This window comes from Bemisia tabaci, chromosome 4 (assembly GCF_918797505.1).
Source record: "Bemisia tabaci chromosome 4, PGI_BMITA_v3".
NCBI lineage: Eukaryota > Metazoa > Arthropoda > Insecta > Hemiptera > Aleyrodidae > Bemisia > Bemisia tabaci.
This window is the reverse complement of record NC_092796.1, coordinates 14,483,193-14,506,988: the sequence shown is the minus strand read 5'-3', so window position 1 is coordinate 14,506,988 and position 23,796 is coordinate 14,483,193. Positions and strand designations below refer to the sequence as shown.

The 23,796-nt window shown below is 41.9% G+C and overlaps 1 protein-coding gene across 7 annotated transcripts in view; it reads left to right on the top strand.

Moving 5' to 3' along the window:
* The window catches only part of LOC109034364 (protein O-mannosyl-transferase TMTC2), a 317,481-nt gene that overhangs the window by 206,816 nt on the left and 86,869 nt on the right, over positions 1-23,796 (top strand). For 6 of the 7 annotated variants that reach the window (XM_072299402.1, XM_072299404.1, XM_072299400.1 and 3 more), the window contains 2 exons: positions 3,172-3,656; positions 16,708-17,075. In XM_072299402.1, coding sequence (XP_072155503.1) covers positions 3,172-3,656; positions 16,708-17,075 — 853 coding nt within the window. Of the gene's footprint in view, positions 1-3,171; positions 3,657-14,760; positions 15,246-16,707; positions 17,076-23,796 lie in introns of all 7 variants that reach the window. The other variant, XM_072299401.1, reaches the window with a different exon arrangement.

Sequence of the window (23,796 nt, the reverse complement as noted above, 5' to 3'; positions counted from 1 at the left end):
CTCAGCGCTAGCGAAAAATGAGGCATTTTCATAAATTTGCTGTTTCGATCCGTTTCAATGCAGTGGAAAATGCGTATGACGAGTGGTGACATGACAACTGCTAGTGTTTATTCTCCCACCTTCCCATCAATGTGAGCTATTTTTTTTTTTTTTTTTTTTTTTTTTTTTTTAGCTCGAACCGGCAATTTTGCCCCCGCCTCCGACATCGGGACGTTGATATCACACTTGTCGCGGACAAAGGCAGCAGGAATCAATTATCCGTAGCTTTCCCGCGTCCGTTGTTTGTTCGCGAGAGGAGTCTCGTGACTCGGTCTCGCTGTTTTCACGCGGAAATTGCAATCAATCGATTTCGATTGTTGCACCTTCTCTGGAAAAAGTAATAATTCTTTTTTTTATTTCAATCGTGTTTTAAAATACGCCAAATAGCAAGTGATCATGCGCGATTCATCTTCTGGGGTCGCTTAAGGGTGAAACCTAATAAATGAAGAAGGACCAAGTGCATGATGAGTTTAATTGTCTCATTATTGAGTGCTGCAAGGAACCGATTCCTTGTTGTTTCTGACAGTCAATTTTCCTCTTCGCTACGACTTTGCGCATTTTGCGCCTCTGTTAACGAACGTGGTAGGAACGGAATGCATATCTGTAATTCCATTGGATGCAATTATTCGCGCTTGAGGGATGTCCTGGTTGCATACTCGAAAAATAGACGGCGTTTCGGTTTTTCGTGCGGAGCAAGCCGTGCATCGCGGTGCGGTGGCGTTTGCGGATTCTAAGAATCGGGTGGCGTTTGCGGATTCTCATATTTTGACGGTGGCGATTGCGGACAGGCGGAACAGGGCCGGTGGCCTTTGCGGACCAGAGAATTTCGGCGGTGGCGATTGCGGACGGAGGGGTAGGCACCTACATATGCTGCCCCCCACCCCTGCGCTGTATATTAAAGAGAAAAATTACCGGAGAGGCTCTAAATTCCTTTTCAAGGATGTAGAATGAAAAAAATATTAGTATTAAACATTAGTATTATATTAGTATAAAAACATATGAGCAGTGAACATACCGTAAATTTTTAAAAAAAAAAGGCATATCAGAAATTGCAAGAAACTGAAAAATCGTCAGTTTCAGTCCATTTTTAGGATGAAAAACATGTTGTAAATTCTAGTCCAAAGTTACTGAAAGTCAAACAATTAAAATGTGTTTTCATTTTTCGTATGTAATTTTTTGAGTCTCAGTAATATTGGACTAGAATTTACAACATGTTTTTCATCCTAAAATTGGACTGAAACTGACGATTTTTCAGTCTCTTGCAATTTCTGATGTGCCTTTTTTTAAAACAAATGTACGGTATGTTCACTGCTCATATGTTTTTATACTAATATAATACTAATGTTTAATTCTAATATTTTTTTCATTCTACATCCACGAAAAGGAATCCAGAGCCTCTCCGGTAATTTTTCTCTTTAATATACAGCGCAGGGGTGGGGGGCAGCATATGTAGGTGCCTACCCCTCCGTCCGCAATCGCCACCGCCGAAATTCTCTGGTCCGCAAAGTCCACCGGCCCTGTTCCGCCTGTCCGCAATCGCCACCGTCAAAATATGAGAATCCGCAAACGCCACCCGATTCTTAGAATCCGCAAACGCCACGTCCGCAAACGCCACCGCACCGTGCATCGCATGCAACTGCTGGGGATTGCGGTAATGTGAAACAATGGAGTCTCTGTTACAGTCGTGAATTTGTGATCGTATCCACCTATAAGTAGGCCATTGGCCTCCCAGAACACTCAGTTCCCTTTCTTTAAGCACTGTCTGCTTTATCTCCATATGTAATGTATCAGATGCGTGTAATAAAACCTAATACTCAATTTCGCGCAAATGGATATTTTTGCTCCTTTGATAATGAATGTTCAAGTAACAAAATATTAAAAGAGTGGTTGTTGCACACTATCCACACATTATAATTATGTAGCGACGGGGTAATTGTTAGCAACCCTGTATCTCGTTTGCGGTGCATGGAAACCTCCGCTCCCATTTTTTTTTTTTTTTCAAAGGAGAACAAATCAACATAATTCCTCGAAGTTTTCGCAGAATTTTCCTCGCACAGATAAGGAAAATTAAGTTCTGCCATCATATTTAACTGTTTTTGCATGGGTACACAAGTAGCACAAATTGCAATCAATTACAATTTCATTGTAAAGTTATTGCTATTTCATCGGAGCGTTGTGTATGTTACTTATTTACTGATCGAAGGACACTCTTTATTGAAATTTATTGGAATAAAAGGAATAAGTAGCAATTTTTCATTGTATTGCATATTGCCTACTTTTCTGACACACACTGGAAAAAAAAACTCGTATTTTAGTTGTCACGGACAGCAATGAACGTAAAGTATGGTAGATAACTTGAAAAACAGCAGTTAACAGGTTTACATGCCTCATTCCGTGGAGGAATTTACCCGAGTTAGGTTCCAACCTAAGAATACAAATATATCAACTTTGGTGTGTTGCACAGTATCACACGCAATTGAAGGCGTTTTATATTTGTCCGACCGCGACCTGCGGATAGTAATCTTGGAGGGTTGAGAGTGCTGATTGAGCTGCATACGTTGAAGGCAAAACTATGAGTAACTTCAATTAGTGTTTCAAAGAGTCTAAAATAACAATTAGGGTTAAAATAAATTTAAAATAATAGTAAAACCAGGCTAAAACAAATGAGAGTGCTCTTTAAATTGAGATCGGAATCGCATTAACGGGCACGCCTAACAACATAACATCTTCAACCGTCTGTGAGTTTTTCATGGTTCAATGGAAAAAAAACCACTTTGGATCTAGAGTCCAGATTCTTGAAAACATTGACAAGAAAAAATACTCTTGATTCAATCAGATTTAAGCTTAAATCAAAAGGAAATCCGCTTAAATTAAGAGGCTTGGTTCTTGATTTAAGCTTAAATCTGATTGAATCAAGAGTATTTTCTCTTGTCGATGTTTTTAGGAGTCTGGACTCAGATCCAATGTGTTTTTTTCCAGTGCACGGAGCTCATTTTGTTTACAATTGACATCTAATGGCCAAATGTCGTAAAAATGTTGCAATTTCATTGACATAAATCGCAATTTTATCTCAATATTTTCGTTACACTGTGCTCTTTGGGTTTCAGCTAATAGACCTTTTTTTTGTTGCAGGACCCGACGATGAACCGAAGCCTGATGGTGATGGGCTGCTCGGGGATCCTGCTGCTCCTCTTCCGGGGGTACATGATGGGCTCGACGGCGCCGACGTTCGCGACGGCCGACAACCCGACCGCCAAGTCGGCCTCCCTCTTCGTCCGCACGGCCACCTTCCTCTACCTGCCCGTCTTCAACCTCTCCCTCCTCCTCCTCCCGCTCCAGCTCTCCTTCGACTGGTCCATGGACGCCGTCCCGCGCATCCACGGCCTCCTCGACCGCCGCAACCTCTTCTCCCTCCTCTTCTACCTGGCCCTCTACAAGCTCGCCCACAACTCCTACCGCGGGATCCTCCTCGAGCAGGACCGCAAATGCCCACCCCCGGACCGGAAGTGCGCCTACAGCGTCACACGCGTCGAGTGCAAGACCTGTAAGCATCTCCGCACCCACCACAACATGCGGGAGCTGTGTGCGTGCGCCAGCCGCAAATCCACCAAGTGCAGGTAATTTTGGTTTTTTTTTTCATTCAGGGCAATAATCCTGCCGAGCCCCATGGGGAGAACTAGAAAGAGAGAGGGGCGAAAAAACCCGACTGTTTCGACCAAAAAGACCCGAAAATCTGTGTGGCCTCTCCAGAAATTGTGAGGATTTTTTTTTTTTTGGGGGGGGGGGGGGCGTTAGGCATATTTTCCATCTCTGAGATCGAGTTTCAATAAATTTTTCGGTGAAAATAGCTCAGAGGACCTCCCATCCCCTTTGAACTGGAATGTCTCCTCCTGCCCCCGCCCCTTTCTTGGAGCCGGAGAAGTCCCTTCAGACTCCTTTGGTAGATTGTCTTCTGTACTCCCCAAACCACTTTTGATCAGAGGCCCCTCTCGGCTTCCTACAAAAAAATCCTAGTTCCGCCCACGCTTTTTTTCTCCCTCTTCCCTTTTATCTCACTAACCAATTATTGAAATGATATTTGACTTTCTTGAGTACCATAGATCTTTTGACAATCATGTTTCTTAATCAAAGTTTCACGTATACAACACGATGGACATTAAGAATTTGTGAATGGGTAATGATCGTTTTTTATGCTCATAAATAACGCTTACGTTGTTTTTCCAGAGGTAGATTCTTTGCACTATATGTAAATGCTGAAAGCACAATTTTTACGACTATACCTTAATTTTCGAACAAGAGTTATAATTTTCTTGGGAAGAATGAACACACAGGAACGGCAATTAGAAACTTTGAACGTGCTTTTCTCGTAAAGCCATTTTGGCATGGCAAATTGGCTGAGAAAAAAACTCCGGTCATACGATCCGAATGCACGGTGTTCAATATCGGCAGTATTGTTCGGTTCATGTAACCGCTCTCTCGGTATACCTCGGTTCATGCAACCGAGCATTCAAACCGAACAGAACTAACGAAAAAGCTCGGTTGCATGAACCGAGCTTTTTCGTAAGTTCTGTTCGGTTTGAATGCTCGGTTGCATGAACCGAGAATACGAGTCCCAAGACCGAGAGAAAGGGTCGCATGAACCGAACAGTACGGCCGAAATTGAGCACCGTACATTTAGTTTATATGAACGATAAACAAGAAAACGCCGTGAAATTTTCTGTGGATTTTCTCTAAGTTTATGCAGAATTTTTCTGAGGTATTGTGTTGTTGAAAAAAAAATGAATAAATCATGAGATGAGGAGCTTGGAGAACAAGGTGCATAAATGCTGTTTTTGAAAACATTGTGATATTAATTTAAAGAAAAAATAGTCTTAATGCATATTCTGTGAAAAAATCGCTCTCAAGCTCCAACTTTCAAGCATCAAAAAGTCAGTTTGAACTTTCTTTTCGCCATAAGGATCCGTGTAATTTCGGAACTTTAAACACGTATTTCTCGAAATAGCAAAAACTGCACTCATGCGCGTTGTCCTTCAAGCCTCTCAGATGATGTTTGGCATCGTCTGGTGTAATGAGGCTGATTTCGATAATGTCCGTCCAACTGATCATCGTTTTTTAACGCAATTTTTCTGAGATTTTTTTCGTTCCTTCTGAAGTATTCTGGAAAAATTTTAAAATCTCTATAAAGAATATTAAAGTATCAAAATCAATCCGTAGGAATCGAAATAAAATAAAAAGCGGAGGAATCGGGAATGGATTTTCGTAGAAACAGCGTGGTTCTCTTTTCATCCGGGCTGCATATTTCCGGCCGGAATCTTTTCGCTTTTCATGCGTCATTTCAGTTCCATCAGCCACAATCCACCCGAACCCCCTCCGATCAAAAACAAGAGTACATCCATCAACCGGATCCCTGTCGGGAAGGTATTCGAAACGACGCACAGTGGATCGTGTCTATGAAAGGGTCGAACATAAATGTTTGGACCATGACTACAAATTCTGATGTTTATTTTTTTAGATTATAAATTTAAAGCGGTTTGTTGACGAGAGAAAACCAATGAAACCATTTTTAAAACCTCAACATTTGGCATTTCCGGAGTTATAAGGGCAAGTCTACGAAAAACTGTCCAATTTGACCTCCAAAAAACTACAAAGTCAACTTGATTATTTTGGATCGAAGGTTTGTTTTCCTAATTCTGTGGCATTCAGGCTGGAAAAATTAACCTGTGACGGTCGTGACGTCGAAACATAATGACAGTATATTTCCCAGATATTTCGGGTGAAAGATGCATTTTTTTTTAAAATCAAATATATCTTTTCTTCAAGTACAAATATTTTTGATGAAATTAGTACAAAAATCAGGAAAATTTATAAGACCAAACAAAACTTATCAGGCTGTAAACATTCCAACCTACCAATCATGACAGTGACAGTCGTGACGTTCTAAGCAGTAGGGGCTGGAAATGAAGCTAAATACATGGACTTATACAATTTTAACTTTGATAATTCGTTTAAAACATTTATTTTCCTTGAAAATAAGTGAAATGTGCGGGTTTTTCTTACACATTTACAAATAAAACGTTCGTGACTGAAATTGGACACTTTCCCTAGAATCGTTCCAAAGCTTTTAAAGTTTCTACATTTTGTCCGACTTCTTTCATCGACTGGTTCCATTGTGCGCCGCGCCGCGATTCCGTGCCGTTAACTTGGCGGATGATCGGAGGAGATAAGTAGCAGATCGCATGTTAACCATCCAATGGGTCGATTTTAGAATCGTTATCGAACAACCTCGATCGATAAACCCCTATCTCTGCAATGCAATTTATCGATTTATCGATTAAATTCATTCGATAACGATTCAACAATCAACCCGCAGGAGACCGAGGAGTAACCTCTAATGTATGTAACTCGTTCCTCCCCCTTAGCTTACTGATCACCTCCGACGAATCCCGCCAAAAAAAATGGTACACCGGAAAAAAAATTCGATATTTGAGCCGGGGCATGTTATATTGCCTATCGACCGAACAGTTTGGTTCGGAAAACGGAATTTCGGTTCGTAGGATCGAACGTCCAATTCGTGTGATGAAACTTATTCAAGCGCTCAGTCGATAGGGGGCGCTTTCTGATTTCAATCAGATGTATAGCTGCATGAGCAAGCGGTGCCTTAACTTTAAGTTTTAAATTATTCTTCTACCTCCTCTCTTTTTTGACATTCGAATTCTATTTACAGAACGGCAGTCTGGTAATGTAGTCAGCCATATTTTTGCGTGCATAATTAAACTGGATGTGTTAGTGGACTTACCCTTACTGACGTAATGACCTTCTTTTGGGCCATATGACTTCTAAAGTTGTTTTTTTTTTTTTTTTTTTTTTTTTTTTTTTCTCTCTCTCTCTCTCTTTTTAAATTGAGAAGTTGACCTCAGGCAAAATCATTGTACCTCTGCTAAAAGTTTACCGAAGGACAGACACTAAATCGGAATTTTCTTGACTCTCACAGGAGCTTCATTATCAATGAGACTCGAAGTTGAAAAGCTTTAATTAAGCGCTTTTCAGGCGGCAACATGGCGAGGGAAGATGCGAGTGGTCGTAAACAATATAGCGACTCGGGTCTCAGGTCCAACGCCTTGTTGCGCGTATCGATTCCCTCTCCAAAAACAGGTGTTGCCGCAACCCCAACTCTTCTCAACTTCCCAGCAAGGATGAACGTGGGAATTTCACATTTTCACAGGAAGAGAGGCAACGTTAACAAACACGGTCTGGTCTCCCAGTCTCGGCTCATTGCGATGTTCTCCCCCCCCCCCCATTTTCCCCCACACTTCTCTCTTTTCCATGGGCAGCCCCTCCCCCTCCCCGAAACCACCATTGTGCAGCAAAACTCATCGCGTAGGACGGCATTGCAGCACCTTCATGCCCTGCCTCCATCACGTGGACCTTTATTAGCTTTAGCCAGGGTTTTCCTTTCGCAATGGAAGTGCTGAAAATTTTGATTAAAGTGTTTTCGTCGTAGCTTCCGAGATAGGTCAGTTTTGCTATTTTCACCAATTCACGTCTCTTGATACAGCGATTAGAATGAATCAACCATGTCATAGAGAAAAAAAAGGAGGTGTTTGCGTCTTGAGGTTTGTTTACCATATGACGTAGGTCGGTACAACTTGGCCAGCGAAATCCGGAATTCGAAGTATGAAAAACGGACCATAATGTCCCATTTTTTTGCTTAAATCAACTCATGATAAAATTTCAAGCACTTTTTATAGAATGACTTTTTTCCATAAATTACACCATTTCCAAGAAAATCGATGATAAACGTCGCTGTACCGACCTACGTCATTAAAAAATTCCAAGATGCCCGAAATGCAAACACCTCCTTTTTTTCCTCTATGCAACCATGTCACCTGGCCGATTGACTCGTGTTCCGATGGTTGCAGACTATGGAGCATCGAAAAAAATGTAGGTGGCTAAAACCCTAGTTGCTACTTTCGATATCGAGGCTTTTGCTTCCCAAAATACTCGGTGTATGGAATCTCATCATCATTGGCCACTTTTCCTCTCCGCCCGTGTAATTTAAACGCACTTTACGAAGAAACGCACACGTTGTAGAGCCGAACGGTCAATTCAAAATTTCTAATCGCCGGCCAGTGCGCCTTCATCTCGTAGAGTAGGCAAAGAGGGCTACTCGGAAGCTGCAATAGTTGTATCCCAGAAACATGGTGAATCCAAGCGATTTACGGACGAGAACTTGCACTAAAGTGTGCTTCTATACCGCTGGTCTTCAATTATCGTGATCTATGAATTCATGTCATCGAGCAACCTCTGTTTCCAGGATATTCGCCTACATTTTCCAATACATATATCTCTACAATCCATATTCAACAATTTGATGTCGTATTAAAGTCGGCTTTTTTGAGGGATTAAAGTTTTTCCAAGAAGGGTTTGCCTTTTCCTCACGGAAGTGACCACATGAAAATAAATTGAAATGGAAGAAAAAAAACACCCTCTAAGAGAAAATAACACCCAAAATAAGTTTGGGAAAGTGACTTTCAAGAGGAGGTGAACATATCGGTAAAAATTCATGCAAATTTAAGATTTAGGAGACCCTTCTCTCACCATATTTAACACACAATTTACGTAATTTATCGCAAAGTTCCAATTAAACATTGTATCCTTTTCAATTTGTGTATAATTTGGTTGATTATTACTTGAATTTAATGTCAGTTGGAAGGATTTTTTCAAGAAAATTTCTTGAATTTTATTGCCAATTACAAGCCGCGTCATCAGACGAAAACAAACTTAAAATTATGAAAAAATATGTCGTAAGATGTAGCTATTATTTACGAAGAAACGCGGAATGTAAGGATTTTTTAGTCCTAATTTGTAAGCACCCTGGTAAAAATTGGCAGTAGAATCTGTGTTCCTAAATACCATAGACCTACGGCCGGCTGTAAGGTTTCCAATAGCTTCTATAGCCGCCTACACAATTTCTTATAGCCTTTTATAGCCGATGGCGATTAAGCAACTCACAGCCAGGCGATAAAGTGTATGCTAAACGTCACTAATTACGCCTGTCATTCCTAATATATTAGAGCGTCTTCAGTTTCGTATGATACTGTGCAATACCTCTGGTGTGAAATAGTTGCTTCAAGCGCCGTGCACGCTGCGGTGCGGTAGGCAGACAGCCAGCGCGGAACGCACATTGGCGCCTACAAACCTAACGGGGATACTTCACGCGTTGCGCAACGCGTGAAGTATCCCCGTTAGGTTTGTAGGCGCCAGTGCGTCGCCGCTCCGCTTTGTGTTAGGTTCTAATATTTAATCTGGCGGAGCCAACGTTATTCAACTCATGATTTTGAAATGTTTGCACATCCTGTATGGATTATTCTCGTTTTAATTGATGAAAAAATATACGTATTGAAGGAAAATATAACGTGCGTTTTGTAAATATTAAGGTGGTTCCGTATCAAACTTAATGATTTCCAAAGCACACGAACTTCTACACAATTTCTTATAGCCTTTTATAATCGATGGCGAAAAAGCAACAGCCAGGCGATAAAGTATTAAGCCCGGCTGTAGGAACTGTAGCCCGGCTGCATAATTTTTTATCGCTTCGTATAGCCCGGCCGTATGATTTTCTCCTCATTCTACAGCCAGCTATATGATTTTCTGTAGCCTTCTTTAGCCGGCTATAAGAATTCCTATGGTATTTTGAAACGCAGCTCGTATCGCCAATTTTTACCAGGGCATGAAAAGTCTTTGCACGTAAAATTTACCTCCTTTTTAAGAATTCCAATTGATTTCAAGAGTGAATGTTTGTCGGGTTGGAATGGATATTGTGTGAGAATCGGAAAGGAACCTGTGAGCTATTTTCAGATTCCTGTCACAAAGTATTTATTCGCAAGCTGAGGAACATAAAGCTAAAGGCTGCACTTAAGTGTAATGAACTAACGATGCATGAGAGTTATTTGCGGTATTTTCACCGTCATTCCGCCGTGTTGAGAATTTCAACGGCTTGATTGTAGATAAGCGCAATCTCTCTTATCGAGGTTGTAGTATAAATAATTAACTAATTTTTCTCCACCCTCCGCACCGCAGAACTGACGCGGCCGGGTACTTAATGGTTGGCTCTCGTCGCCGCAAAGTGGGGCCTTTTATTCGTTCGTAAATCCAGCTCCTAGTTTCTCATAATATACAGTGGTTTTATGGTGCTTTGAAAGTTACTGCTCAAAAAACTCGGTTTTTGAAGAAAGTCATGTGCAAGTAAAATGTAGGTTTTAGTTTTCCATGTTTGGGGCCTACGAGGGGCGAATATAGAAACGTCGTTCTACGCCTGGGCACCCTTATGACACCGAAGGGAACTAAAACGGTCATGATTTTTCCGAAATAAAATTTCCAGAATTTTCTCACCTCTATGCGCCCTACAGAAAAATGGCGAAAATCTCATGTTTTCTTTGATCAAAACGAAAGACGAAAAATATTTGTAGCACGCAACAAACAGGTCTCGTTCGTTCCTCCGAGAGCTTAAAGTTTCCCAGTAAAATCTTGTGCCAGGATCGAGAACAGGAAAATACTCGAGAATTATTTGAGAAGTTCCCAGAAATGCTCCGGTTGGCTATTCAAAGTGTGAGTGGCCATCGTGTGTAAGTGCGTAAGTGTGAGTGTCACCGTGTTAAACTCTTTCGGGAAAGAAGATATTATAACCAAAGATTCTCGCTCTCACTTAGATCCCTATTTCTATGAGCGAATTTGGTTTCTTCTTGCAAAATGTGATCCATCTGACTCGTTGATTCAAAAATTTCACCTGTGCGGTCTGGAGGAGTGGAGGTAACGGCAAGTTGTCACGAAAAACAATAACACAAACAAGCGACGGCGTCATCTGAGAGCGACAATTGCAAGTTAGCAACCATGCACTTTGTCCAATTAAATGCACGTAAAACAATCGATTTATATCGAGGCAAGGGGCCTCACTTGAAGTCGATCATTCATAATGGAGTTAAATGGAGGAAAAACATTCTTAATAACCTACGCGAATCGCCATCGTCCGCGGTTAGAAGACGGGAATGCGGGCGATCGTCATGTTATGCAAAGACACAAATACCCTCCTCCCTTTCTCATGATGTTAAATCGGTCATTTCAGTCCTATATCCCGGAAAAGTGGTATTTATGTTGCAGGCAAAGAGTAAAATCAGGCATGAAGTCAAATGCCTAGGCAATTAGTCGAATATTCTTACCGAGATTTAAATTCTTATTCTTTTGCTAATTTTAGACAGAATAATTTATCGATCTTGTCTGGAAGAATTCTCTGTAAAAATGTGCATCATAAAATAGTATTTTAAACGGGTTTTAGCTCCTAAACGAACATTTATCTTAAAATTTGGAGCATGTCATAAGAAGCAGAATTTCTACAATTTTAACATATACGTATGTGAAGAGCATCTGAAAAGTAAAGAACAATGAGAGCTTGCACATTTGCTTAGTCATTTTATCCAAAATATTGAAAACTCGTGACCTTTTCGTCCTGAATTTAGGAAATTTCATATACTGTCAAAATTTGACTGTCTGCCTTGGCATTTGATGAAATGCCTGATTTGATAACTGCCTACTACATATATGAGGCCTTATCTGTAACAATGGCGGATGTAAAAAATTACCCTTTCGAAACACGCTTAAAAACTGTTTTGGTCACACAAAAATTTAATATTTTTGCCTCTGACATGATTTACAGATCTCGATGCTCACATCTCAAGTATTTTCTCAAAATTTTCTCGATGCCAAAACAGTTATTTGAATGTGTTTCGAAAAGGTAATTTTTCACATCCGCCATTGTTACATATAAGTCCTCACATAGATTCATACTCAGCGCTAGCGAAAAATGAGGCATTTTCATAATATTGCTGTTTCGATCCGTTTCAATTCAGTGGAAAATGCGTATGATGAGTGGTGACATGACGACTGCTGGTGTTTATTCTCCCACCTTCCCATCAATGTGAGCGATTTTTTTTTTCAGCTCGAACCGGCAATTTTGCCCCCGCCTCCGACATCGGGACGTTGATATCACACTTGTCGCGGACAAAGGCAGCAGGAATCAATTATCCGTAGCTTTCCCGCGTCCGTTGTTTGTTCGCGAGAGGAGTCTCGTGACTCAGTCTCGCTGTTTTCACGCGGAAATTGCAATCAATCGATTTCGATTGTTGCACCTTCTCTGGAAAAAGTAATAATTGTCATGGGAACGGAGTTCCCCATGATATTACAATCGTTCCGTTGCTTTCGCTATGGGATTCCCTATACCTCTGCGACCTTGAGCGTTTCGCCCAGTCTCCGATTTTTGGTTGATTTTCCGATGTATCAAAAACCGTTGTATTTTTTAGCCAATCATGTCTCTACGTCAAGTTGTGTTGATTTCTAAAATTCGCTTTCAGCGAGTTTTTTTCCACCTTGAGATGTCGTGTCTGACTGGTAAATCTGCGCAGAACCACGAAGTTCCGTTTTTAGGCAAATTCTTTTTTTTGGGAGGTTTTCATTGGCTATTTTTCGCCATCAGTTTTCTGTTCGTTGGTACCTATTGTACCTATTGATACAAATAGAAAGACATGAAAATAGTATGTCTAACATTTCAGTTGTTTTTTTTTTTTTATTTATTTTTTGTTTTTTTTGTTTTTTCAATACAACAAATTGACTGGGACTAGAATCATTGTATCTCTGAAGACAAAAGCTAAGTTTTTTGATACAGAAATACTAATATATTCATCCTTTATATAATCAGGGAGATGTTGACCCAAATATTGATGTATATTTTCTCTGTTCGCCCAAATTAATGATGGTATTTTCTTTTTTCAATAAAATTAATTTACATTCCACGTTCTTAAAGCAATATTTTCTCCAAAATTCAGCAAAAAATAACAATTTATACCTACGCAAAAAGTAAATAAATAAATAAAGCAATGATATGAAAGTAGTATAGGTAGTCCACATCTAACATTTCAGTTACATCTATTTGAATGAAAAAAATGGCAACTTAGGAAGCACATAGGTCACATATGATGCGTATTCGGGCATATGCGTAGAGTAAAAATATCATACTTTACGCCGAAAAAACGAAACTGAAAGTTAAATGCGTTAACTTCCGAAAACCATACATAATCCAACGAAAATAAATAATTGGTAAATATAACAGCTTTCTTGTATGCAAAGAAAAAAAATTAAAAATGTTAAAAAAGAGATGTCGACACAAAATTACATAGCCCCTCCAATCCTGAAAATACTACAAACGAACTGTACCTTAACATTTTCATATCCCAGAAGCAAAAGTTCCCATGACGAATATTGCTATAGCTAGCGATTGCAAAAACCAACTTGTTCTGCATTCATTTCACTCATTTTTTTAAAATACGGCAAAAAGCAAGTGATCATGTTAGGGTTGCTTAAGGGTGAATATTGAACGTAGAAAGTTGCGATTTTGACAGCTTTTAGTAGGTATTTTTAGCTAATCTACTAGAATCAAGCATCAAAACACAATTCTGTGACCAGCGCAACTGACCCATTACATGGTATAGTTAATGCTATTTCATCGGAGCGTTGTGTATCTTGCCTATCTGCTAATCAAAGGAGCACTCCTCATTGAAATTTGTTGCAATAGAATTGAAATAAGTAACAATTCATCATTGTATTGCACGTTGCCTATCTTTCTGGCACACGGAGCTCATTTCGTTTAAAATTGGCATTTGATGACCAAATGATGTAAAAATATTGCAATTTCATTGCCGTAAATCGCAATTTTATTTCAATACTAGGGGGCTCTGCCTTTTGACCACTACGCGGCCCAACCCCTAGAGTGCTGTGCGCCCTCAAAGGCCGCTTTTCACTCTTCTTACTCCCCTTCCTCACCCCGTCCATCGGACGTCTTAAAAATGATTTTACTAGAATTTTTCCTTTTACGGAATTTGAACTCCAGCCCATCGACCGTCTTACTCCCCTTCCTCACCCCGTCCATCGAGCGTCTCAAAAATTATTTTATTAGAATAGAGATGATTTGGATTGCATTTTGCAAAAAGGAACCACTAGCATTGCAATGTTGCTAAGATTGTGCAACTTCTTTTGTCTTGAAGGAAACCCCCGATTATCCGTTCATAGTTTCTATTTTACTCGCTAAAAACTGTAAATTTAAGACACAAATTACCATCTAAATTTCACAGTTTTTCGCGATTTCCGCAATTTTATTGCAAAAGATGAAGTTACACAATCTTAGCATCATTGCAATGCTTGTGGCTCCTTTTTGCAAAATGCAATCCATTTTCGTTACGCTGTGTTATTTGGACGTATTTCTACCAAACAGACCTATGTGGAGGTGAGAAAGATGGGGTGTGCTCTATAAATCTGGATAAGAAGCAATGTAAAAGTGGGCGTGGTTCCTTTTGAAGAATTGGAAAAGCGGGATATTGCATTCTATCAAACAGACCTATGTGTCAACTGGATGCGGGAGTCATGAGCCGCGGGCAGGGCAAGAAAGCGTTGTGGACAGGGCTCATGAGTTAAAGCGTCCCGACGACGTTGCCCTCGTTCCGCTCCCGCTCCCTCATTGCCGCTGACGTCACTGGCGCTTTATTATTCTCATTCACTCTTACGCAAGAGAACTAACGAGCACACCCCATATTTCTCACTTCCATATAGGTCTGTTTGGTAGAAATACGTCCATTTGGGTTTCAGCTAATAGAACTTTTTTTTTTTTTTCTGTTGCAGGACCCGACGATGAAGCGAAGCCTGATGGTGATGGGCTGCTCGGGGATCCTGCTGCTCCTCTTCCGGGGGTACATGATGGGCTCGACGGCGCCGACGTTCGCGACGGCCGACAACCCGACCGCCAAGTCGGCCTCCCTCTTCGTCCGCACGGCCACCTTCCTCTACCTGCCCGTCTTCAACCTCTCCCTCCTCCTCCTCCCGCTCCAGCTCTCCTTCGACTGGTCCATGGACGCCGTCCCGCGCATCCACAGCCTCCTCGACCGCCGCAACCTCTTCTCCCTCCTCTTCTACCTGGCCCTCTACAAGCTCGCCCACAACTCCTACCGCGGGATTCTCCTCGAGCACGACCGCAAGTGCCCACCCCCGGACCGGAAATGCGCCTACAGCGTCACACGCGTCGAGTGCAAGACCTGTAAGCATCTCCGCACCCACCACAACATGCGGGAGCTGTGTGCGTGCGCCAGCCGCAAGTCCACCAAGTGCAGGTAATTTTAGTTTCTTATTCCAGGCAGTAATACTGCCTAGCTCCATGGGCGGAATTAGAAGAGAGAGGGGGGGGGGGGGCGAAAAAACCCGACTGTCTCGACCCGAAAGACCCGAAAATCTGTGTGGCCTTCTCCAGAAATTGTGAGGATTTTTTAGGGGGGGGGGGGGGCGTAAGGCATATTTTCATCTCTGAGATCGAGTTTCAATCAATTTTTCAGTAAAAATAGCTCAGAGGACCTCCCGTCCCCTTTGAAGTGGAATGTCTCCTCTAGCTCCCGCCCCTCTCTTGGAGCCGGAGAAGTCCCTTCAGACTCCTTTGGTAGACTGTCTTCTGTACTCCCCAAACCCCCTTTGATCAGAGACCCTTCTCGGCTTCCTACAAAAAAATCCTAATAGTTCCGCCCACGCTTTTTTTCTCCCTCTTCCCTTTTATTTCACTGACCAATTATTATTGAAATGATGTTTGACCCTCTTGACCCTCACGATCGACATTAAGAATTTGTGAATGGGTAATGATCGTTTTTTACGCTCATAAATTACGCTTACGTTGTTTTACCAGAGGGAGATTATTTGCATTTTGTACATGCTGAAAGCACAATTGGACGTATTTGTATCAAACGGAACTATGTGCATTATGACGTGAGCCTTGTTATGCGTGTATTCTTATGGGTCTCAGGGCTCATGCCTTAATGCACATAGTTCCGTTTGATAGATATACGTCCAATTTTTACCACTATACCCTAATTTTTGAACGAGATGTATAATTTTCTTGAGAGGAATAAACTCACAAGAACGGCAATGAGGAAAAAACTTCGGTCATACGATCCGAATGTACGGTGTTCAATATCGGCCGTATTGTTCGGTTCATGTAAACGCTCGCTCGGTCCAGGGAACCGTATCCTCGGTCCGTGCAACCGAGCATTCAAACCGAACAGCGCTAACGAAAAAGCTCGGTTGCATGAACCGAGAATACGAGTCCCAGGACCGAGAGAAAGGGTCGCATGAACCGAACAGTACGGCCGGTATTGAATACCGTGCATTCAGTCTATATGACTGAACCAGGGTGGTAAAATTTCATGAAAAATAAAATCTTGAAATTTCACGTGAAATATTTCATAAAATTTCATGATTAAGTTGTGAAAGATATCGCAAAGTACCGGTTGCTTTTCATGTTGCGCGAAATGTAAAAATAGTTAATTCTATTTTTGTGTGTTTTAGTGCTGGTTGCATACTTTAGCCCCTGAAAAATATGAAATATTTCACAGCTTCGTGCAATTTCATGAAATATTTCAATGGAATTTCCAATCTTTCATTTCTTCCTTACGTTTCATGCCACCCTGGACTGAACTTCTCTTCTCAGCGCACTCATTCCATTTTTCACTTACGTTTTGTATAGTATGAATTCGTAGTTTTTCCTAGTTTTCGTAGTTTTCACTGATTTTCCCCTCTCTCTTTGTGCAGATGCAGCCGGAAACTCCTGCGACGGCCGCTGCCGTTGGCGGTAGATCGAGGGCGCTTGCTGGGTCACCACCAGACGGTGCTGGTGTGCCTGGCGCTGACGGCACTTCCGTTCCTCCCGGCGACGAACCTCTTCTTCTACGTGGGCTTCGTCGTGGCCGAGCGGGTGCTCTTCACGCCGAGCGTGGGGTTCTGCTTCCTGATGGCCCTCGGCTGCGGGCTCCTGGAGCGGCGCAGCAACTGCCGCATCGTCCGCGGCCTCGCCTACATCGTCCTCATCGTCTTCAGCGCCCGCACCGTCCACCGCAACCGCGACTGGCTCGACGAGGAGTCCCTCTACCGCGCGAGCCTCCGCATCAATCCGCCCAAAGGTAATAACCACAACTTTGAAAATCATCCATCGTAAAGAGCCAGATACATCTGCGCGCTACACGCACGTCTTGACCCGAAAAGTAGGATCCGATCCTACTTTGAGCAAGTTACGAGTGGCGAGCTGCGACCTGATTGGCTATGAAGATTGCCGAACACGGCCGAAGGCCTACTCGCCGCTCAAGACGCGCGTCTAGCTCGCACGTGTATCTGCCCCTTCAGAATCTTAAAGGCCTGGATACACGCTAAAATTTCCATTAATTTCCGATCAAATGGTGACTGGTGCGCACCATCTACCATCAAGTTTATGCGGCCTGCAAAAATTTGACCGCCATTTTTGTCATCATTTTGATCGGAAATTGACGGAAATTTGAGCGTGTATCCAGGCATATAGCTCTGCCGTGATAGCGAAGAGAGCAGTATGTGCAAAAATGAAGTTTTGCCGCTAAAAATAAGCCAACAACTATATGTGGCCCTGTCAAGGTCGACTACCAAAAAAGGAATCAAAATTCAGAGTGAGGAGATTCATTAAGAATATTGTTTTAACGCGAAATTTTTCTTTGAAACATAGTGCTGTTATTCAATTAAAATTATTTGCACTGGGAAAAAAAAAACACATTGGATCTAGGGTCCAGACTCTTAAAAACATCCACAAGAAAAAGTACTCTTGATTTAATCAGAATCTAGCTTAAATCAAGAACCAAGCCTCTTAATTTAAGCGGATTTCGTTTTGATTCAAGCAAAAATCCGATTGAATCAAGAGTATTTTTTCTTGTCAATGTTTTCAAAAGTCTGGACTCAAGATTCAATGTGTTGTTTTTCCAGTGTGCGCATTAACCGCCAACGGGCTATTTCGACGATTTTGCCAGCCGCGAGAAAACCTTTGGGAGCGCGCAGCGGCCAGGGGACAGAGCCCCCTAGTACAGAATAGAACTAAACGCACGGTAGGAACGAAGCATTTGAGGCCCCATAATACCGCCCCATCCCCTTCTCGTGGAGCCGAGTCCTGTCCCCCGTTCTCTCGAGGGCCACTCAGCGACGAGGTTGTCATCGAGCCGTCGACTAAAAGAACGTCGCGGCGCCCGGAATCCGAACAATGCAGCTCATGATTTGTTTATTCGGCGTTGAACGGCAGGGCACTCCGGGCCCGGGCGGGCCGCCTCTAATTTTCTTTGAAGTGCGGACCGCGGACCGACGAGTGCCCGGCCCCGGGGAGGGCGTCTGAAAGGAAACGCGAGCCGCGCTCAATGGAGCTCGCCCCGTTTTTCCGCGGCAGCTCAAAGGCGGCCGCCGTGAATAAATGAGTCGTGCGAATTTCCCGGCCCGCGCGTAATTCGGAGGAGCCCGATAAAACACTCGACGATGAATGTATGATTGAAACAAAGGCCCGCCGCGATACCGACCTCCCGCCTGCTTGCGCTTTTACCCGGGTCCGGGGGGCACTAGGGTCGGGCCGGGCATTTGGTCCCCGGGTCCCGATCGCGCGACCCCTTGCCACTTTTTCCGCAACACCTGCGTTATGTCCTTGCCCGCTCCGCTGGAAAAATTGGACTGACTCGGCAGAAAGTAACTTTGTCATGTTCAGAGATAATGTACAGGGTGTCCCAGGATTAAGTACGAATATTGAAGGAGTCGATTCTTTGGGTCAAAAGAAGACGTTTTTGTGGTAAAACTTTTTTTCGGAAAACTCTTTCCGTGGGGGCCCCATTATCTCCCTATTATCAGCTCCTATCATTCCCGATTAGTCCCTATTATCTCGAAAACGATGAGTTATAGCGAAAAAAGGCAATATGAGACATTGTCTCAATATTTTTCAACGCTATGAATCTTGCGTTGCCGTCAAAAATCAATTTTTGTCGCTAGGAACATTAATTTTGGCCACTTTTAGATTCGGCACCCCCCCCCCCTAAACCCCCCTCAAAACTGATTTTACCATTTTTAGAGGTCAAAAATGAAAAGATGGCTAAAAATTACTGCCAGTAACCAATGTTCATTAATATTGGTTGATAAACATTGCCGCAGTGTTAAAAAGACGATTTTTTTCTCTCCAATTTTGGGGAGTCGTGGCGCCCATGGAAAGCGTTTTTGGAAACAAAATTTATACTACAAAAGCGTCTTTTTTGACCCGAAGAATCGACTCCTTCAATATTCATATTTGATCCCGGGGCACCCTGGTATTTTAGAAACCGCGCACTGAGGGTCTAACGTAATGTAGACGGGTGAGGTAGAGGTTTAACTCGGCGGTCAACGCCACTTTTTGATTAGTGATGATTGATGAGCAACGTGTTGATCAAGAAATCAAAGAAAACTCCCCTAATTATGACCGAAAAATCTCGGGAGAGCACTTCGATCGCCACGTCAGCTTTTGCAAAATAGTTGAGGACTTCTAAGTTAGGCGGTTGAAGGGCACTTCGACAACGATTTTTTGTCCGCACACCTGGTTCCTCTATTAGTTTATGTCCACGCGTTTTTTCGGCAAGGGAGTTCGTGCCGTAGTACTTTAATTTATTTTTCGAGGAAAGCTCCGTACTCTTAAGGGATGCCTATCATTCTTAAAATGTTGGGGCGCCTTCAATTTCGTTTGATACTGTGCAACACCTCTGTTGTGAAATAGTTGCTTGAGGCGCCGTGGCGTGCTGAGGCTCGGCGGCCCAACGCGCAATGGCGCCTACAAACCTAAGGGGTACTTCAAGCATGACGCAATGCGTAAAGTATCCCTTTAGGTTTGTAGGCGATAGTGCGCGTTTCGGGCCGGTAGCACGCCGGCCGCTCCGCTCCGTGTTATGGCTCAAAATATTTAAAATCGCGGAGTCGGTGTTTTTCAGTTCATGATGTTGAAATTTTTGCACACTCTGCATGGATTTTCCTCATTTAAATTGATGAAAAAAAAAAATTATTTAAGGAAAATATAAAATGTGTTTTGTAAATGTTACGGTGGTTCCGTGTCAAATTTAATGATTCCCTAAAGCTTTTTAATGTTTTCTTTTATATTTTGCGCTTTTACTGTGCTGCAGCGCTGTGTCCGCGTAACCAAACGTATTTCACTCTAAAAGATCGATGTACATAGTCATACGGGTTAAAACTAATGATTGCGTGCTTCTTGGTTTTTCTCCTATTTTTATTCATTCTTTGTATAGTTTCTTTGAACACAACTCATATTTTCCGCGTGGACGTGAACTACTAGACAAAACAGGTGCGCGGACAAAAAATCGTTGACGGTATGGCCTGAAACCAGTTAGGCTGAAGAAAATTAGGTCATATGAGCCGTAAGTTCGGTATCCTTTATCGGCCGTGCAACTCGATTCTTGTAATTTATTGAACTCTCGGTTCAGGAAACCTAGCTTTTAAACCAGCGAGGACTACAGAAAAAAGCTCGGCTTCATGAACAGTGAATATCAGTCTCTAGAACCGAGAATATTAGGTCCCAGAACCGAGAGTTCAGTTACATGAACCGATTAGTGCGGCCGATGAAAAGCACCGTGCTTCAGGTTCATGGGACCAACTTTGTCTCTCAGTGATCATGTATTACACTCTCTCTTCAATGACTCGGAGAGAATAGGGTATATTTGACACATAGTATAACATATTTTTACTAAAAATTCTAAACTCCCGACGCTTTTAATTCGAATTTATTTCTTCTTCGAAATTTTCTTCGATTTTTTACTTTATCTTGTCTGAAGTTTGCTTTAGAATCAAAAGCTCTACCAGAATTTTGACCTCATCCTGATTACCTTTTCCTAGCTGCGGACAAACCTCTCTCGCATATATTTGACAATAGTTTTTCTTGCGGTTTCCACGAATTTCCTAGTCAGTTCTCTGCATCCCTTTTTCCTTGAAGTCCTAGTTTAGAACCCTTTATGTCTAGAAAATCTAGCGAGCCTTACAGAAACCCGGCAAGTAGGTGGCTCGCTCCGGCTCGTAAACAAAGAACTCCGTGACAACTTGGCCCGCGGTTGTCTGATATCGTGCTCTTACTCTCAATTTCTTCTACTTTCCTTTTATGCAAAAAAGAGAGGCTCATCATTCAACTATGCAAAAAAGACGCGAAATAAACTTGCATATCCTTTATGCGCCGAGTCTTTAAAAAACCGGCTTTCCTGGCCGCAAAAACAAACTAAATCCCTTTCATAAAGCTCCTTTTGTGCGAGAATGTCCTGCGTGTGAGAGCCGCGCTCTCCAACTTTTGCCCATTTCTCTCTCGTTGAAAACTGAGCACATGTAAAGGCGGGATTTTCTTGTTAAAAAAACGCTGAGCCAAGAGAGTGAAATTCAATCATGCTCATCATATCGTATCCAAACGAAACTGCAATTGAACTTCTAAATAATATCAAGGAAATAAGAAGACTAAAAAGGAAAAGCATGGGAGCTTGTTACCAACGCTGATTCGGACTTTTAAGAGTTAATAATACTCACTACATTTGAATTTCACTCATTTCATCCACCAAATCCTTATGAGTCCTTATTAATCTTAAAATTAAGCCACAAGTTTAACTATAATCATGATAGAAATAAGTAATTATCCAGTTTCTACTTTTATATACCCTTATGCACATACATTAAGATAATTGTATATATTTCCTCCTAGAAAGGTTACAATAAATAAACTCTTTAAAAAAAATAATAAAAAATAAAAAAAATTTAAAAAAATCATATCATTTTACAAATGACAGGTGCATAGTGTCTAATAAAAGCTGCTTTTCTACTCACTGATAATATGACATTCACGTCCGTCATCTTAAAAAGTAAGGAAAGGTTTATATTTATAAATTCAATTGATAAATATGTGCGACCGTTTGCTATGAAAGAGACTTTGGTGTACTAAAACTCTAAATTGAGCCTTGAAGACAAAGCTTATAGAGGAGTGATCTATTCTTACTTTAGGAAAAAACGCGCTTTAAAATGACTACATCTAATCAAAGTCATGACCATTTCAAATCTGCGCTGACAGAAAAGAAAAAAATTAACAATAGAAAAGTTAGTTAAATCTTAACTGCTACAGGTAGAGGGCACGACATTTCCAGATGATAACGTAACTTAACACCCTTACATTGACACAAAAATCAACCAACCCGCTTTCCACTGTAAAGAATTAAGACCCTTATCTCCAAAGTTTTATTGAGACCTAGTTTTTAAAATAAACTAAGAAAGTTTTTAGATAGGGTGGTAGGGTGGTGGCTGTGGCATCCTTGCAATATTCGACCTATAACGATTTTCAATTGTTCCAATAGGACGAGTAAAACATAACCTCAAGTTCAAATATGAGGAGTTCATTGTGTCATTAGCTCATTACGATTTTGCCTTCGACAAATCATAAAGCAATTGGTGGCTTATTAAACAAAAGAAGTTTCAATTCCAAGAAACATTTGACACATTCCACTACCCTGGTAACAATGTACCTATAGCCATTAAATCAGTCTATTTCAACCTTTTCAATTTCTTACCAACCCTCTTCAAACTCTTTAAAAATGAAATATTAATGATTTCACGTGAAACTAGTCTTACTGCATATTGTGCAAAAAATTCGCTGCTAAATTCACATTTTCAAGCATCAAAAAGTCAGTTTGAACTTTCTCTCTGCCACTAGGATCCATATAATTTCGAAGCTTTCGAACACGTATTTCTCGAAGTAGCATAAACTACACTTATGCGCCTTGTCCTCCAAGCGCCTGAAATGTCGATCCACTGAAAAATTATCTTTCGCTGGCCGGGTGTTTGACCCCACGGCCAATCAAATACTTTTTTAACGTGTTCTGGCATCGTTGCTGTGCGGCACGCTCGGCATTTTCAGGAAAGTCGCCCAGCGCATTTTTGTGCGTCTTGAGCGCTCAAGAATTTCATTTGACGCGGGCTTGCACGCTAGTAAAAGTCGTACGCGGGCTGTAAAACGAGATAATGCGTGAAATAAAAGTCGCATCGCGCCGTCCTTAACCCCCCCCCCCCCTTCGTGCTTTTCCCCGTTTACGAGTCCCGTTTGGGGCCGACCAGGAGTTGTCTTCGCGGAGCAGTTGGAGCGGCTAATCGATTCCGGAGGTGGCGAAAGATATTGGTTTATCTTTATTTTTCGAGTCGGGGTCCTGTGTTTTTCTGTCTCATTCCACACGCCCGTGGGAATTCTCCTCACGCTTCCGGCCAATCCCGAGTTGCCTTCTTTAGAGGATTCCTTCACGCAAGTCAAATACGTTGATGTTTTTTATTTATATGTAATAAACGTTCGGTAGCTGTCCGTATTGCCCTAGAGTATCTACATGGGGAAAGGACGCGAAATGGAGATATTGCTTGTGTGAGGGATTTGCGATTTGACTGTTGATTCTTATGTAAAAGCTCGCGAGAAACACGATGGTGCCACTGGTCTTCTCTGAAATCAACTCCCAAGCTCAAAAAAAAACTCTCAAGTTGAGGGCAAAATGGACGGGATATCCCGCTATCCTGAGAGTCCATCTCTACATCAAGACAAATTCTCCATGCAAAGATAGGGAGCAAATACATTGACAGGGCTGCCACTTCATTTGGGGATTCAGTGACTGAAAACACGGCATCACTGCTAATGTATTTGCTCCCTATCTTTGCATGGGGAGTTTGTCTTGATGTAGAGGTGGACTTTCAGGATAACGTGGGATATTCCCTCCATTTTGGCCTCAACTTGAGAGCTTTTTTTGAGCTTGGGAGTTGATTTTAGAGAAAACCAGTGGCTTCATCGTGTTTCTAGCGAACATTTACATAGGG